This window comes from Leucoraja erinacea, chromosome 14, assembly GCF_028641065.1.
Source record: "Leucoraja erinacea ecotype New England chromosome 14, Leri_hhj_1, whole genome shotgun sequence".
NCBI classification, from domain to species: Eukaryota; Metazoa; Chordata; class Chondrichthyes; order Rajiformes; family Rajidae; genus Leucoraja; species Leucoraja erinaceus.
In genome coordinates this window covers 15,370,133-15,385,821 of record NC_073390.1, presented here as the reverse complement: position 1 = coordinate 15,385,821, position 15,689 = coordinate 15,370,133, and the positions used below count along the sequence as shown (strand labels likewise).

The following is a 15,689-nucleotide window of genomic DNA, read 5'->3' as shown; positions in this document are numbered from 1 at the left end:
AGTGGGGGGAATTGCCAAACTATCATGTACAAGAAGCGGAGGCTGGTGGGGCGGAAGGGGATCGCATAGAGGACAATGATGCTCTGCATACAAAACGTGCTTGCACTACAAATGCTTAGAATTGATAAAACTTTAATTTAGTTTAGTTTAGTTTATTATTGTCATGTGTACGGAGGAAGAGTGAAAATATTTTTTGTTGTGTGATATCCAGTCAATGAAATGACTGTACATGATTACAATCAGGCTGTCCAGTGTACAGATACTGGATAAAGGGTATATAATTTTGTACTAAAGTCCAATTAAAGGTAGTTCATAGGTCTCCAATAAAGTAGATTGGAGGTAAGGACTGCACTCCAGCTGATGAGAGGACCTTTCAGTTGCCTGTTAGCAGCTGGGAAGAAAATATCCCTGAATCTGGAGGTATGCATTTTCAAACTTATATTCCTCTTGCTTGAGGGGAGATAGTTGAAGAGGGAGTGACTGGCGTGGGACTGGTCCTTAATTATGCTGGTGGCCTTTCCGAGGTGGTGTGAAGTGTAGATGGAATCCATGGAAGGGAGAATGGTCTGTGTGATGGTCTGAGCTACATCCATAACTCTGCAATTTATTGCGGTCTTGGATAGAGGTGTTCCCAAGCCCCTGAATGTATTGATTGAATGTAAAGAAATAATGTAAATGAAAAGTTTATTTTAAAGTAGAAATTTAAAAAAAACTGTGAGGTGAGTATGGACCAGCCAAAGAGCCTACATGAGCTGAGAGACTTAATTTGTGTCCTTCACTTCAGTGGAAGGCAGCAACAGCTTACTGGAAGCTTACGTACAATGCTATGCTTTTGGCTGGCAGCACCCCAGGTGTCATTGCAAGTTGAGGTTTTACCTGGCCCCAGTGATGGAAAGGATGGGCCTGCTCTCGATGCTGCCCAAAGATTCTAGAGGTCTTTGATGCTGCCCAATGTCCCACACATGTGAGCATGCGGCACTTCCGGTCCCCTGTGGTAAAGTTCTTGGCAAGACACTGATACTATCCCTAAGATATCGTCGGCTGGGGTAATTTCATGGTAACTTCTCAGAGACATTGCTCCTCTGTGGCACTGGTGATCGAAACAACTCGGGGCTGGGCGGGCAGTGGGCGTGGTCTGCAGGGGGCGCGCGGGGCAGTGCTCGTGGTCCGGAGGGGCAGTGGGCGTGGTCTGTAAGGAGAGCGTAGGGGGCAGCAAAGATTAGGGGGCAGTGCTCGTGGCTTGGAGGGGAAGTGGGCGTGGCCTAGATGGGCCAGTGGGCGTGGTCTGGATGGAGCAGTGGGCGTGGTCTGGATGGAGCAGTGGGCGTGGTCTGGATGGGGAGCGGGGGGCAGTGGGCGTGGTCTGGATGGAACAGTGGGCGTGGTCTGGATGGAGCAGTGGGCGTGGTCTGGATGGAGCAGTGGGCGTGGTCTGGATGGGGAGCGGAAGCCAGTGGGCGTGGTCTGGATGGAGCAGTGGGCGTGGTCTGGATGGAGCAGTGGGCGTGGTCTGGATGGGGAGCGGAAGCCAGTGGGCGGCGGAGGTCGCGCCGATGCGCGCTGCTGTGGGCGGGCTCATAAGGGCAGCATGTGAAACGTAGACGGCTCCTGACTGGGCGCGCTGGAACGTGGGCGGAGCTGGGCGACGAAGGGGGCGGCTGAGCTTTGGCGGGCTTTGCGCCTGTGGATGGGGTTGGTTGGTTGGCTGGGGAGGCGGTCTCTGCAAAGATTATAGAGGATCTTTGGTCGTCTGTGAACAGGTCGGCCCTGGCCTGAGGACGGGGCCCAGCGGCCGTGCATTGACTGGCCAGCCCGGCGCCTGTGGGCGGGGGCAGCAGGAGTCTGTCCGCGTCGCTGAGTTGATTTGCGCTGCTCCTGCGGCGGGAGATGTCGACCGGTTGAGTGTGATTTATGTCAAGCGCTTCCTCAATGTGAGGCGTATCCTGCTGCAAGATGTGTGAGCAGGGGCTGGAGATGGCCTCTATCCTACCCGCCCTGCGTGAGCTGGAGAGGTGAGCACCACATTCATGTCGCTCGGCCCAGAGACCACCTCACTGCTTTACCTTTCAGCAGCTCATTCTGTCCTTCAAGCCAGCACCGCCATTCAATATGATCATGGCTGATCAAAATGATCTGAAATCAGTACCCCGTTCCGGCCTTCTCCGCACATCCCTTGATTTCGTTAGCCCCAAGAACTAAATCTAACTCTTGAACATATCCAGTGAATTTGCCTCCACTGCCTTCTGTGGCAGAGAATTCCACAGAGTCACAATTCTCTGGGTGAAAACGTTTTCCTCACCTCAGTCCCAAATGGCCTACCCCTTATTCTTAAACTGTGACCCCTGGTTCTGGACTCCCCCAACATCGGGAACATGTTTCCTGCCTCTAGCCTGTTCAATCCTCTAAGAATTTGACATGTTTCTATAAGATATCCTCTCATCCTAAATTCCAGGGAATACAAGCCCAGTCGACCCATTCTTTCATCATATGTTAGTCCCGCCATCCCGGGAATTAACCTGGTGAACCTGTGCTGCACTCCTCTCAATAGCAAGAATGTCCTTCCTCAAATTAGGAGACCAAAATTGCACACAATATTCCAGGTGCAGTCTCACCAGGGCCCTGTACAACTGCAGTAGGACCTCTTTGCTCCTAAACTCAAATCCTCTTGCAAAGAAAGCTTTCTTCACTGCCTGTTGTACCTGCATGCTTACTTTCAGTGACTGATGTACAAGGACACCCAGGTCTCGTTGCACCTCCCCTTCTCCTAATCTGACACCATTCAGATAATAATCTGCCTTCCCGTTCTTGCCACAAAAGTGAATAACCTCACATTTATCCACATTTTACTGCATCTACCATGCTTCTGCCCACTCGCCCAACCTATCCAAGTTACCTTGGAGCTTCATAGCATCCTCCTCGCAGCTCACGCTGCCTCCCAGGTTTGTGTCATCTGCAAACTTTGAGATATTTAATTTCCTTGTCTAAATCGTTGATATATATTGTAAACAACTGGGGTCCCACCACCGAGCCTTTCGGCACCCCACCAGTCACTGCCTGCTATTCTGAAAAGGACCCATTAATTCCTACTCTTTGCTTCCTATCTGCCTTACTCGTTTACCTTTCACTGACAGATTTGCACAAGTTATCTTTCACTGAGTGGCCAGCTGCTGGTCCAGCTCTTGGTGTACTTTTTACTGACCAGTTTTGGACAAATTAACTTGTTAATTTTACATTGCTTGTGTTGAATTATTATTCTCAAGTGTTAAGAGCTATGATAAACTTTGTTCAGCTTGTTATCCAAGCAGATCATACCTACATGAATACAGCAGGTGGTGCAAAAGGGAAATTAAATAGCGCAGAATATAGAGTTACAGCTGGAGAGAGTGCAGGAACCCAATGAGGTAAATTAGAAGATCGGAAATATTTCCTTACTATATAAAAGGTCAGTTTGAGAATCTGATACTAATGTGGAAGAAGTTGAGGATGGTTGATTGTGCTTTCAGCTTTTGTATCTTCATCCTGACTTGAGAGGGAAAAGGAGAGAAAGATTGGTGTATTAGTCATTCCTGATAATGTTGGCTGCTTTCCTGAGGCAGTGAAAAGTAGTCAATCGGTAGAGGGAGGGGGGAATGAGGAAAAGTTGGTTTATATGATAGACTGGGTTTGTCCACGAATCTTAGCATTTTCTTGTGATCTTGGGCAGAGCAGTTGTTATACCGAGATGTGATATGTCCTGAAAAATTGTTTGTTCTTTTACAATAAACAGTGCCAGTCCAGAAGATTATAACACAGTGGTGCAGAAGCCAAGGCAGATTCTTTGTCAGTTTGTTGACAAGATGCTGACAGATGTTGATGTTGGTAAGTATTTCCACCATTTCCGGCACAAAACATCTGCTGCCTACCCATGTGTACTATCCCAATCAATATCACACTCATCTTAGTTATCGATAACTAGGTTATTAGAAAATATATTTATCTATACATCCCATGCATGGATGATCAACTTTTGAAAGCTTTTACTGTATCTTGTTTAACTCAGTTTTTTGGCTGTGAAGAATTATTTGAGCATGTTGCCCCTTGGGTAACTTTTAAATCTTTCACATCTTAAATTGAGTGTTTCCTGTTTTAGACTCTCCTACCCTGGGGAAAAATGACTGACTATCCATCTAATCTCTGCTCCTCGCGATTTTATGGACCCCTGAGAGGTTACCCCTTGGCATCTTACACTCCTGTGAAAACAGCCCCAGCCAATCCCACCTCGCTTCATAACTCAACACATTCAGTCCCGAGAACATCCTTGTGAATGTTTGCAGCACCCTTTCCAGATTAATAATATACTTCCTATAGCTGGGTGATGAGTGTTCACAGTAGTCCAAGTGCGGTCTCTTCTGGGGAAGTCCAGAACAAGGGATCACAGTTTAAGGATAAGGGGGAAATCTTTTAGGACCGAGATGAGAAAAAAAAATTTTCACACAGAGAGTGGTGAATCTCTGGAATTCTCTGCCACAGAAGGTAGTTGAGGCCAGTTCATTGGCTATATTTAAGAGGGAGTTAGATGTGGCCCTTGTGGCTAAAGGGATCAGAGGGTATGGAGAAAAGGCAGGTACAGGATTCTGAGTTGGATGATCAGCCATGATCATATTGAATGGCGGTGCAGGCCAAGGGCTGAATGGCCTACTCTTGCACCTATTTTCTACGTTTCTATGTTTCACCAACTTGTGCAGTTGCAACATGACGTCTCAACTCCCGTATGAAATGCCCTGATCAATGAAGGCAAGCATTGCCTTCATCATCCACTACCTGTGTTGTCACTTTCAGGGAACTGTTACCTGCCCCTAGGTGTCTCTGTTCTACACACTCCTATAGCTACACTCTGTTCTCCAAGCCCTTACCATTTATTGTGTGAGCCCTGCTTCGTTTAACCTCCGAAAAAAAAATAACACTGCACATGTAAGAGTTAAATTGCATCTGCCTTTTCCCTGCTTTCATATGGAAAAATTGCAAATTCTCCAGCAAATGTTAAAGGAAATATTTAGTCCAGTTTGCAGTTGATGGGTGTAAGAATAAACTGCAGATGCTGGTTTAAACTGAAGATAGACACAAAAAGCTGGAGACAGGCAGCATCTCTGGAAAGAAGGAATGGGTGTCGTCTCGGGTCAAGAAGTCTGAAGAATGGTCTCGACCTGAAACGTCACCCATTCTTTCTCTCCAGAGATGCTGCCTGTGGCACTGATTTGCTCCTGCTTTTCGTGTCTATTTGCAGTTGATGTGGTTTGAATTTGTTGTTGAAAACTATAATTTTTCTGAAATTTATGAATATTAAAAATTGCCATTCTCAGGTATGTGAGAATTTGGTACATTTTGTTTTGGCTTCCAAAAGCATTTAAAAGTAGGTATAAATTGTAGGTGTTTCTTGTAAATTACCTGTTTCATTGCTACATTAAGCTAAAAAACATCTCAATTCCGCTTGTTCCTCAAGCATCAATGAATTTTGTAGCAGAAAATAAATTGATATTTCATCGCATTCAAAAATCAGATGATGATATGACACTTTTGAAGCAAATAAATTAGTTGCAGATAGCAAAAATCTAATTCTTTGCATCAAACAACCAGCTAACAGCATCGAGCAACAGGTGTAAACAATTATGTTACTAAAGCTTTACTCATATCTGAAATAATAACAATGTAGATCCAATTTTATATATTTTAATAATGAATGTTATCCTTTTTAAAATTTCAGTTGCTTTGGAGCTTTTGAAGAAAACAGACTCTCAGCCAACATGTGTGATGTTGCTAGATTTTATTCAACATATTATGAAATCTTTCCCTCTTATGTTTGTGAGTGCTCCGCAAAAGCCAACCAAGGAAATTCAGCGGCTCAGTAGTGATGATGAGTGCAGTTGCATTGGTGAGTGTACATAGAAGTTACAGAAAAATTGTGTATTTATTGATGTCCTGGAAATCCAATATTGTGTGGTAATGTGAAGACAATGATGTGGCTGTCAGCACATCAGTGGAGAGAAGTGGGACAGCCCCATTACACAGTTAACTGCTTAGGCATATGTTCTTGTCCTGCTTCTACCCTTGAAGGAGGCAGTTTCAAGGAATGATATGTTGTCAGGGCTCTTAAAAATACCGGCGTCAGGGAATATGGGGAGAAGGCAGGAACGGGGTACTGATTGGGGTTGATCAGCCATGATCACATTGAATGGCGTGCTGGCTAGAAGGGCCAAATGGCCAACTCCTGCATCTATTGTCTATTGTCAAGCATAAGGCCTAGAATTAAACTATGGATCAGAAATGGGAACAAAGTAAATTGAGCCTGTTTGCAAATCATCCAGTTTTTGCTATCAAAAGTTCGATAAAATAAACTTTAATGCATTCCTACTTTGTCGAGTGGAGATTGTCAACAATTGTAACCATTGCAATATGGTAAGGATTAAGGAAACACATCACTGTTTCCTTATGTAAATATTATATCATTGCGAATTTTGAAATTTTAACCCTGTTGGTTATTAATGATAAATTCGACTATTAAGACAATTTATATAATTTGTAGTTTATTATTGCTCCCATGATTGACCCAGTTTAAACCTGAGGGTACTGATTTATCTGTTTTCAAATGGGCACACTGGTGTTCAAAATAATTACAAATTATGAATGTCCTTTGGCAACTCATTGCTTCTTGGTAGTTTACTGGAATACTGAGCGGAACACCATTGTGCTGAACCACCCTAAAGGAAATATATGGGACAATGGGGTTGATGGGGGTTCTCAGAGAGTCAGCATGGACTTTGTGATTGAATGGCCTCCTATGTCATTAAGATTTCTGAATATAAATATGAATGTTTTTAATTTCAATTAAATATCATAAATCTAAAATGTTCATACTTTACTCTTCTTTCCAATTGCACTCATTCAACCCTATTAAATATGTTTGTCTCCGATAGTTATTGAATTATTTAGAATTCAGCTTAACAATTCCTTGCTGGCTAATATTTGTATTGAACATGGTGAGCTGTGGTGATTTCAATGTACAGCCTGAATTTAATGCTGCTTAATAAGACAAAGTTTATGTTTGTTTTGTTTCTGTGATTTTGATCTGATTATATCTATTTGTTCTTAAAGATTTCAGCAACTGGATCATTACCAGGCTTCTTCGAATTGCTGCAGCCCCAAACTGCCAGACACTTCACAACTGCATTGCAAAAATAATAATTTCTTTGCTGTGGCTGTTTAAGAACAAGAATCCCTTCATATTTGGAGTACAAACCAAGGAAATGCTCGGCCTCTTCCAAGATCTAACTTGTCTGTCGGAGAAGAGTGTAATGATGCACCAGTCATCTTTGTGGCCATTTACGATTGATCGTTTTATTGTGGCTGTCAGAGAACATCCAGGATATTTAACCCCCGCACCACTTCAGCTGAACTCTCTGTTACAAGTAGAATTACTGGAGATCATATTACTGAGAATTTTATCTTCGATACTTTCAAATGTGTTTTGCAGAAGGCAACGACTTACCTTATGGGAAATAAGCTGCTCGCTTTTAGAACATGGCAGTCCCAAGATTAGGAGTAGTGTGATAGCCCTGTCAGCAAAACTAATAAAACTTGGAGGACCACCACCAGAAGAATTGTCAAATATGTTTTTTACAAGTTTTGTTGATCTTTTGCTGTTATTTAAGGAAGCCGACAGAGCTGAATTGGAACTATATGAGGAGCCATTTTCAGAATTGGTCAAAGCACTCTTTCCAGTCAATACGGAGCATCTTGCAAGCTTGCATGTGATAGAACCATTTTACCTTAATATGTTTATGGATAAATTAAGTATTTTTATAGGCGATGGACTATTGAAACACATTGATTCTGATAGATTAAGATCAGCTTTATGCCATATATTCCAGCACTTTCTGATGTTTACACCTCCCGGAGTTGTGTGTGCAACACCAATACAGAAACACCGTATACATTTGGTTTGCGGAGCTGTAACTGAAATGATAGGAACCCAAGCTAAACAAGAGGTAATTTTTAAACCTTGAATTCTTGCATTTTCTCAGTTATGTATCTTAATTGGCAGGAAGTGTGCTAATGATTTACTTGTAATGGTTTGTCAAGAACGTCTTGTAATCTGTAATTTGAAGCCACAGACATGAAAGGTTTGTCTCATCTCTGACAGATATCATGATTGCTGATGTATTACTTGTTCTCAGACGGGAGAGACGTTATCGGACTAATCTTGCTCATTTTCACATTTGTCAGAATTCACCCCCCTCTCTCCAGACTTAGGAAACTGAGCAAGAAGTTTCCTTCCACCATGCCAAATAAGAATGAACAGAATAATTTGTTATATGTTATGCTTTTCCAAGGAGAAAAAACAGCTAGTTGTATAAATGCAAGTCGGCCTTTACCATAAAAAGTACACTTAAAAAGCTCTTCTATTTAATCGTTGCAGTCAACACTTTGGAGTTTCTGTTGAAACATTTGATCTCTCCAGTAGTGTAATTTAAGAACCATAAGCAAATTTCATCAAATAAAAGGGGAAACATGACAGTCTTGTTCAATTACAAGAATTGGACAATAAATGTTCAATGAAACGTCTAAATCATAAAAATGTTATGTTGACTCATCTTGCATACATTGTCAAATTTATGACATTTGTCAAATGCTTCAAAGCATAAGATTCACCCTGATCTTGTGATGAGAATGACAGGTGAGATTTACAATGCTCTGAGTAAATTTAAATAACTTCTGGGGTCTTCTGATTGCTCATTAAATCTGGAAATCTCGAAGTCACTGTTCAAATTTTTTCCTTTGCAGTCTATTTTATATTGGTACTTTTCCAACATACCCAGTATTGAAAGCCTTGTAAGGAGATGATGTTGCTATCTGAAGTATAACTTGACCAATAAACATAGTAGAAGAAATTGACGTTACTACTTCCAGGTTTAAGTTTGCTGCCAAATAATGTTTCTGGCATTTGACATACGATTTTATCTATTTTAATTCCTTCAGAATTTAAATAAAAAAGAAAATATTTATTTGTCCATTGACAATGAGTTGTGGTTCAAAAATCCATTAAAAATTAAAATGCTGTATGATGTTGTCAATGTCAGGAACGTGTCAGTGTTTTTGTTGCTGTCTGCAAAATCGGAGCAGTCATTACAGGCAGTGCCTGGTTTGCATAAAGGTTCCTTTATTGGCATCTACCAATTCTCTTTTGTTAGAAAAGTCAGTTTTCTGTAACTATTCATTGTGTCGTGCGCCTGACATAATTCTGTCACTACTTTATTGAAAAACCACCCCAACGGTACCCATAATTAGATCCATGGAATATACTGTATCCAGTCATTAATAAATCCCATTTAAAAAAATGTTAAATGACTATTGCTTGTTTGAAAAATGTATTAATGAATTTGCATAGAATCCAATTTCCATAAATTAGATTATTTGTCACCCAGGGGGAGCCCTGTGCTTGCATCTATGCCTGATAGTAAATAATCAGTGAATCATTTTTGATCATGGGCTAAAGTGGCAAGTGTTGAACCAAAACAAAATAATTGGTGTGCCTTGTTAAATAATCCCATAACGTTCAGACAAGGAGTTGAGCCCCTGCATTGGATGAGGTTTCCTGGCAAGAAACATTTTCTAAGAACTTTCTGTTGAATCAACCACCAATCCCGATCTGACAAGCTGCTAATCAACTTCACTACTGTATCGATAGTGATTATTAGCCCACGTGGAATTCTTGGCTCGGTCTCCAGTTCGTACTTCTGTTGAGAATGACTTTATCTTTTCTTTGTGTCTCCCTCTAATTCCAGTTGAAATTAGTTGTCATTAATTGTCAATGTAATAGTAAAATTACACATTGCTAAGGCGTGGCACATTGATGCACCGGCACAAAACACTGGATTGTGAACTAGATATTAAATCTGGTGTGGTGTTTAATTATTCTATTCAATACATCATGATAGGATGTATTAAAGTTTGGTATCAACTCCATCTTAGCTTGGATATATACTTATAGTTTTCTGGGGTAGACTTCCAAAGATTCACTATTCTCTTAGTGAACAAGTTCCTCGCCTCTGACTGAAATTATGTGGGTTTTGCCTCAATAACTTTACTTGTCCTTCTGAATTGCAATGAATATAGTCTCGACCAACTTGACATTGTCAGACAATCTATTTCAAAGGATACGCAAAGTGTCAGCAGCATGATGATGATTATAGTAAAATGCAGTTTTCTTTTTATACAGGGCTGCTTGTAGTTGCATGTTGTAATTTGGTGCATTGTGTTTCAGTATTTGTTAAGTTGCTTGTATATAGCAATGAGAACGGAAGGAATTGGTGTCATGCGCGAAACATATAATTGGACCAAGGCACAATCAACAGGGGTTCCAGAAACACGTGGAGAAAGTAGCAACGATGAAGTTCCAGAGAAACGGCCGCGAATGAGTATTGCAACACAAAAGTCATTACACCCAGTCAAGCCAGCTGAGTACGAACTATATTTCTCAAAACCCATTTACTATTTCTTCTTTACTTATTCTGTGTTGTCAACATATAAATGATTTAACCAGTGTGAACGATGAATATCAGACTTGGTGTATGAAAAGTGCCTGGAGAGTATGGGTGAACTAGTATAGTAAGGGTATTCTATGCTCTGTGTATTTGGAGAGTATGGGTGAACTTTCTCTTTGCATCCACTGAAAGAAAATGTGTCATCTAAAACTTGTCATAAGCAAGTTCGTATGGCACTGAATAATGGTATGTGTTGTCAATAACTTTCCAAGCATTCCATGTTCCTTGATGCATCAGGAGGAATAATGAGGGCAGCGCAATGGATATTGTCTACATGGACCATGGCCAGGTCTTTGCATGGTAGGTTAGTCTGGAAGGTTCTCGAGCCCCCATTCTCTGTGATGGTATTTCAGTTACAGTCACAGAGGCCGACGTCAGAAAATCCTTCAGAGGGGTGAACCCTCGAAAAGCGCCTGGACCTGATGGTAAGAAGATTCTAAGAACCTGTGCGGACCAACTGGCTGGAGTTTTTACAGACATGTCAACCTCTCACTTCTGAGGTCTGAGGTTCCCACCTGCTTTAAAAGAGAGACTGGTTGCATCATGGCTTGGTTCGGAAACTTGAGCGCCCTGGAGCGGAAAAGACTACAAAAAGTGGTCAACACTGCCCAGTCCATCGTCGGCCTTGACTTCCCGTCCATCGAGGGGATCTATCACAGTCGTTGCCTCAAAAAGGCTGGCAGTTTCATCAAGGACCCACACCATCCGGGCAATACACTCATCTACCCACTACCTTCAGGTAGAAGGTACAGGAGCCTGAAGACTGCAACAACCAGATCCAGGAACAACTTCTTCCCCACAGCCATCGGGCTATTAAAATCGGCTCGGAAAAACTCTGAACATTAATAGCCAATAATCTGTTTATTTGCACTTATCAGTTTAATTATTCATGTGTGTATATATTTATGTAATGGTATATGGACACACTGATCTGTTCAGTATTCGTGCCTACTATGTTCTGGTGTGCTAAAGCAAAGCAAGAATTTCATTGTCCTATCAGGGACACATGACAATAAAACTCACTTGAACTCTTGAACTAGATCACATGGAATTGAAGGCCTGTGACTCATGGTGTGCTGTGGGGGTCGGTGCTGGGTCACCAAATTTGGTGGCATCGTGGACAATGAAGGAAGGTTTACAACATAAACTAGATCCATCGAGAAGGTGGACGAAAAAATTGCAAATGTGATTTAAAAAACAAAAGGACACTAAGTGCTGGAATAACTCATCAGGTCAGGTAGCCTCTCCAGAGGACATGGAAAGGTGACATTTCAGATCAAGACCCTTATTTAGATTGATTGGATAGGGGAGAAGAAAGCTGGAAAAGGGAAGAGATAGGGCAAAGCATAGCAAGTAACAGGTTGACACGAGCGAGAGGGATTTTTTGATGGTTGTAACAAAGGTCAGCAATAAGAACAATATGTGTGTGACAGGTTTGAAGAGTTGTGAATCGTCACCTTTCCATGTTCTCCAGAGATGCTGCCCGACCTGCTGAGTTACTCCAGCACTTTGTGTCCTTTTGTGTATTAATCAGCATCTGCAGTTCTTTGTTGCTACACATGGAATTTAACTCTGACAAGGGTTAGACTTTGGAATGTAAGGGCAGGGCTAACAGTCAATAATAGAGCCCTGGAGTGTGTGGTAGAGCAAAAAGATTTAGCAGTACAGGTGCATGGTTCCCTGAAAGCAGGCACGTGCCGTCAGGGTAGACTAAATTATAAAAAGGTAATTATTACATATAAATAGGAAAGATTTCCAATTCATTTACTAAATTCAGATTTATTATTAAATGGTTATTATTAATAATCGATCTTGGGTAGGCATAATTCTTCCATGCCTTTCATACACTACGCGTAATGTATGTTCAACTCGCGTGCCATGGGCGCTGCTTCAAGCCTTCACTTACAACAGGTAATAAAAGCAGTTGAAATCCTGCCTTTGCACCATGGACTGCATGCATGGTGCTGCGCATGCCTACAGGAGAGGAGACCAATCTGCGCATGCCAGGTTTTAAAGATTTTAAAAAGTTGACTGACTACCTACAGGACCGATCTGCACATGCACAGTTTTACGATTTTCTGCGCATGTTTTCATGTTTTCTGCGCTTGCACGGTATTTACGATTTTTGCATGTCGACTGACTGCCTAGTGCCTTCCGTGAGTAATTGCTCACGGCGCGTGCCTGCCTGAAAGTAACGAGTTGAATGGACATTATGGAGAAGAATGCTGTTTGTTTTGACATGCTTGCCTTCATTGGGAAGTAATTGAGTACAAAACTTGGGACATCATGAAGCAGCTGTACAAGTTGTTGGTTATACCACACTTGGGTATTGTGTGCAGTTAGTCTCCCAGCGAAAGGAAGGATGCTGTTAAGTTGGAAAGGGTGCAGACAGTGCCGGATTTAGATGAAGAGAGGCCCTAGGCTATTCCACGTGAGGCCTCTCCCAATACCCCACCCCCAAGATTAGAGGGAGATGGAAGAGTCCACCAGATTGACACCGATGTGCAGCCGAGCGTGGCCAATGCGATAAGGGGCTGGAAAGCCGTACTATTTATTTATGTATTTATTTATTGCCACTTCACAGATATTGCTTCAAAACACAGTATTTTGATGAATAAATGCTTTATTGTTGATAGAAAGCAATAAGATACATCCAAATTTCTTCCGACATTACTGCAATCTTCATCGAACTCCAGCTTATTACTTTAAACATTGAAAACTCCTCGTGTCTCCGTTACACTTCGCATGGTCTCCTTTTTGGCTCGCCTGGCCTGCATGATCTTGCGTGGCTGGCAGGATCTGGCATGGTCCCGCATGGTCGAAGGGTTAACCTTCCTCGCTCCAAACTACACTAAAAACTAAACTTCTGCGCAAGCATCTTGGCTCCAAACACGTCCAAAAACATGTCATAAATCCCACCCACAATATAACGGGCAGTCTAAAATTTAAAGGCACATGCCATCATCAATGACATGCAAAACAGGCCAAATGGCCACTACGGTGTTGTTTGGAGATTACAGTGCGTTGTGACAGCATATGTAAGAAAAGCATATGACAGTGTCAAAAATATTATACACCAGGCCCGTACGGAGGTGGCATGGCAGGATTTCAAAAATTTTATGTGAAATAAGTGCGCACAGAGCATATCAAGCACAAAGCTCAAAGTCCCTTGCGACTGTGGTCCAGCTTGGAAGCTCTGGGGTTTTAGAAGCTCTCTGGTGCATTCTGAGCCTTAGTTTGGAGCATTTTTGAACCAAATTTATGACCTCTATTTCAGAAATAATTTTGGTTGTCAAGAGTAATGGGTGGAATGGGATGATTGGGGTCTTTGTTGTATACATTTTTTTAAATCAAGAATTGAAGTTGTCCTTGTTTTAATAATCAAGATATACTGTAAAATGTAATGTAAAATGTTATAAAGTAGCATGCAAACACTGCAAATAAAATACTGTAAGTTTTTGCAGTAAAACTTTTTTTAGAAAATATTTGGTGTGTTGATTTGATTGCCTGTTACTGTTCCACTGTGTTAGTGTGCGCACATTAAAAATATGATGCAAAAAGAAAGTCACAAACTGGGGAATTCATATTTTTCAGTATTGTTATCAAGGAAAAGAAAGCAGTTCCAATTGTTATCAAGGAAACGAAAGCAATTCCAAAATATAATTGCTCTTAAACCTACCTTAATTTTGTAATCTCACTAAAGATAATCCCCCTTTCCCTCATCCCTCTGTCCTCTCCCCTCTCACCCCTCACTCTCCCTCCACCTCTCTCTCCCCATCTCTCTCTTTCTCCCATCGTCTCTCCTTCTCTCTCTCCCCCTCCCCTTTCTTTATCTCCCTCCCTCTCCTTTCTCTCTCTCCCCTCCCCTTTCTCTCTCTCCCCCTCTCCTCTCTCCCCCTCTCTCTCCCCCCCTCTCTCCCTCCCCCCTCTCACTCTCCCTAAACTCCCTCATCCCCTCCCTCTCCTCTCTCCTCTCCCCCTCCTCTCCCCCCCCCTCTGTCTCTCCCCCCCCCCCCCTCCCCCCCCCCCCCCCCCCCCTCCCCCCCCCCCCCCCCCCTCTCTCCCCCTCTCACATCCCTCCCCACTCTCTCTCCCCCTCCGTCCCCCTCTCTCTCTCCCTCTCATGCAGCGAGTCTCCGACTCCGTGCCGCAGACACCGCAGCCCCCCCCCCTGGAGAAACGGGCACTCCCGCAACGGGAAATGATCAAAAAAAATTAACCTAGGAGCCAATTTACTATGTTATAAAGGCACTGTATAAATGTCAATACGGTGATTCACATGAGGAAACTCCATAATCTCAGCCATGCAATCTCCCCCAAAGAATCTATATCTTTGTCAGAGGCAGGTCAAAGTTGCAACTCGTTGGACCAGCATTTTTGTTACTTGAAATACTGCAAGATCATTAAAAATAGATCATGCTTTCCCTGTTACAATCCTACTGCTATGTATGCTGTTGAGCCTTTACAGTCAAGCACCTGCAGAATTGGGCATATCATGGTCAAATTAGCAAGTATTAGTCAAATTAATCCTTGCTCAAGCTAAATTAATGTATTAACCAAACAAGTCATTTTATAATAGTGCCGTCCATATATAACGTATGTTTTTTTTCTGACTTTAGCCAATACTTTTCCCAAACAGTCCTGAACAGGCAGGGCACGGAGTATGCAAGTTCCATTTCTGAGAAATGTGTGTAAACTGACATTTAAGTCAGAAACATACATTTACTATAGCTGCACCATGTTATATTGTTCTACATGCACTTGCTATCATTTTTTATTTCATCAAAATTTACCCCAAAACTATCCATAATTAACTAATGGATATATACTGTATCTTATAATTAATTACAGCCTTCTTCCAATTGGTGTCCAGAATTGTGCACAGTTCACAAGGTTGTACCCTAACTATAGAGCTCTGACATGATCACCTGCTCTTCTATGCTTTTACTGATAAAACAGTGAAATATAATAAGTATGGTTTGTTATATAAGTGCTGCTGTTTTGATTCTCCTTAGAGATGAAGTTGATGTTTTTCACAAATTGATTTCTGCCTGAGGACTAACTGGAGGACCTTGTGTAAGGTCCTATGTGGAAGTTTCCTTCCACATAGGA

At 42.1% G+C, this 15,689-nt stretch overlaps 1 protein-coding gene across 1 annotated transcript in view; it reads left to right on the top strand.

Moving 5' to 3' along the window:
- The first annotated feature begins 1,561 nt into the window (after nt 1-1,561).
- Nucleotides 1,562-15,689, top strand: part of atr (ATR serine/threonine kinase) — an 89,912-nt gene continuing 75,784 nt past the window's right edge. Inside the window, exons 1-5 of the mRNA XM_055645671.1 lie at nt 1,562-2,012; nt 3,767-3,858; nt 5,741-5,908; nt 7,129-8,021; nt 10,298-10,494. Of these exons, the coding sequence (XP_055501646.1) occupies nt 1,954-2,012; nt 3,767-3,858; nt 5,741-5,908; nt 7,129-8,021; nt 10,298-10,494 (1,409 nt within the window). The 5' untranslated portion in view covers nt 1,562-1,953. The remainder of the gene's footprint in view (nt 2,013-3,766; nt 3,859-5,740; nt 5,909-7,128; nt 8,022-10,297; nt 10,495-15,689) is intronic.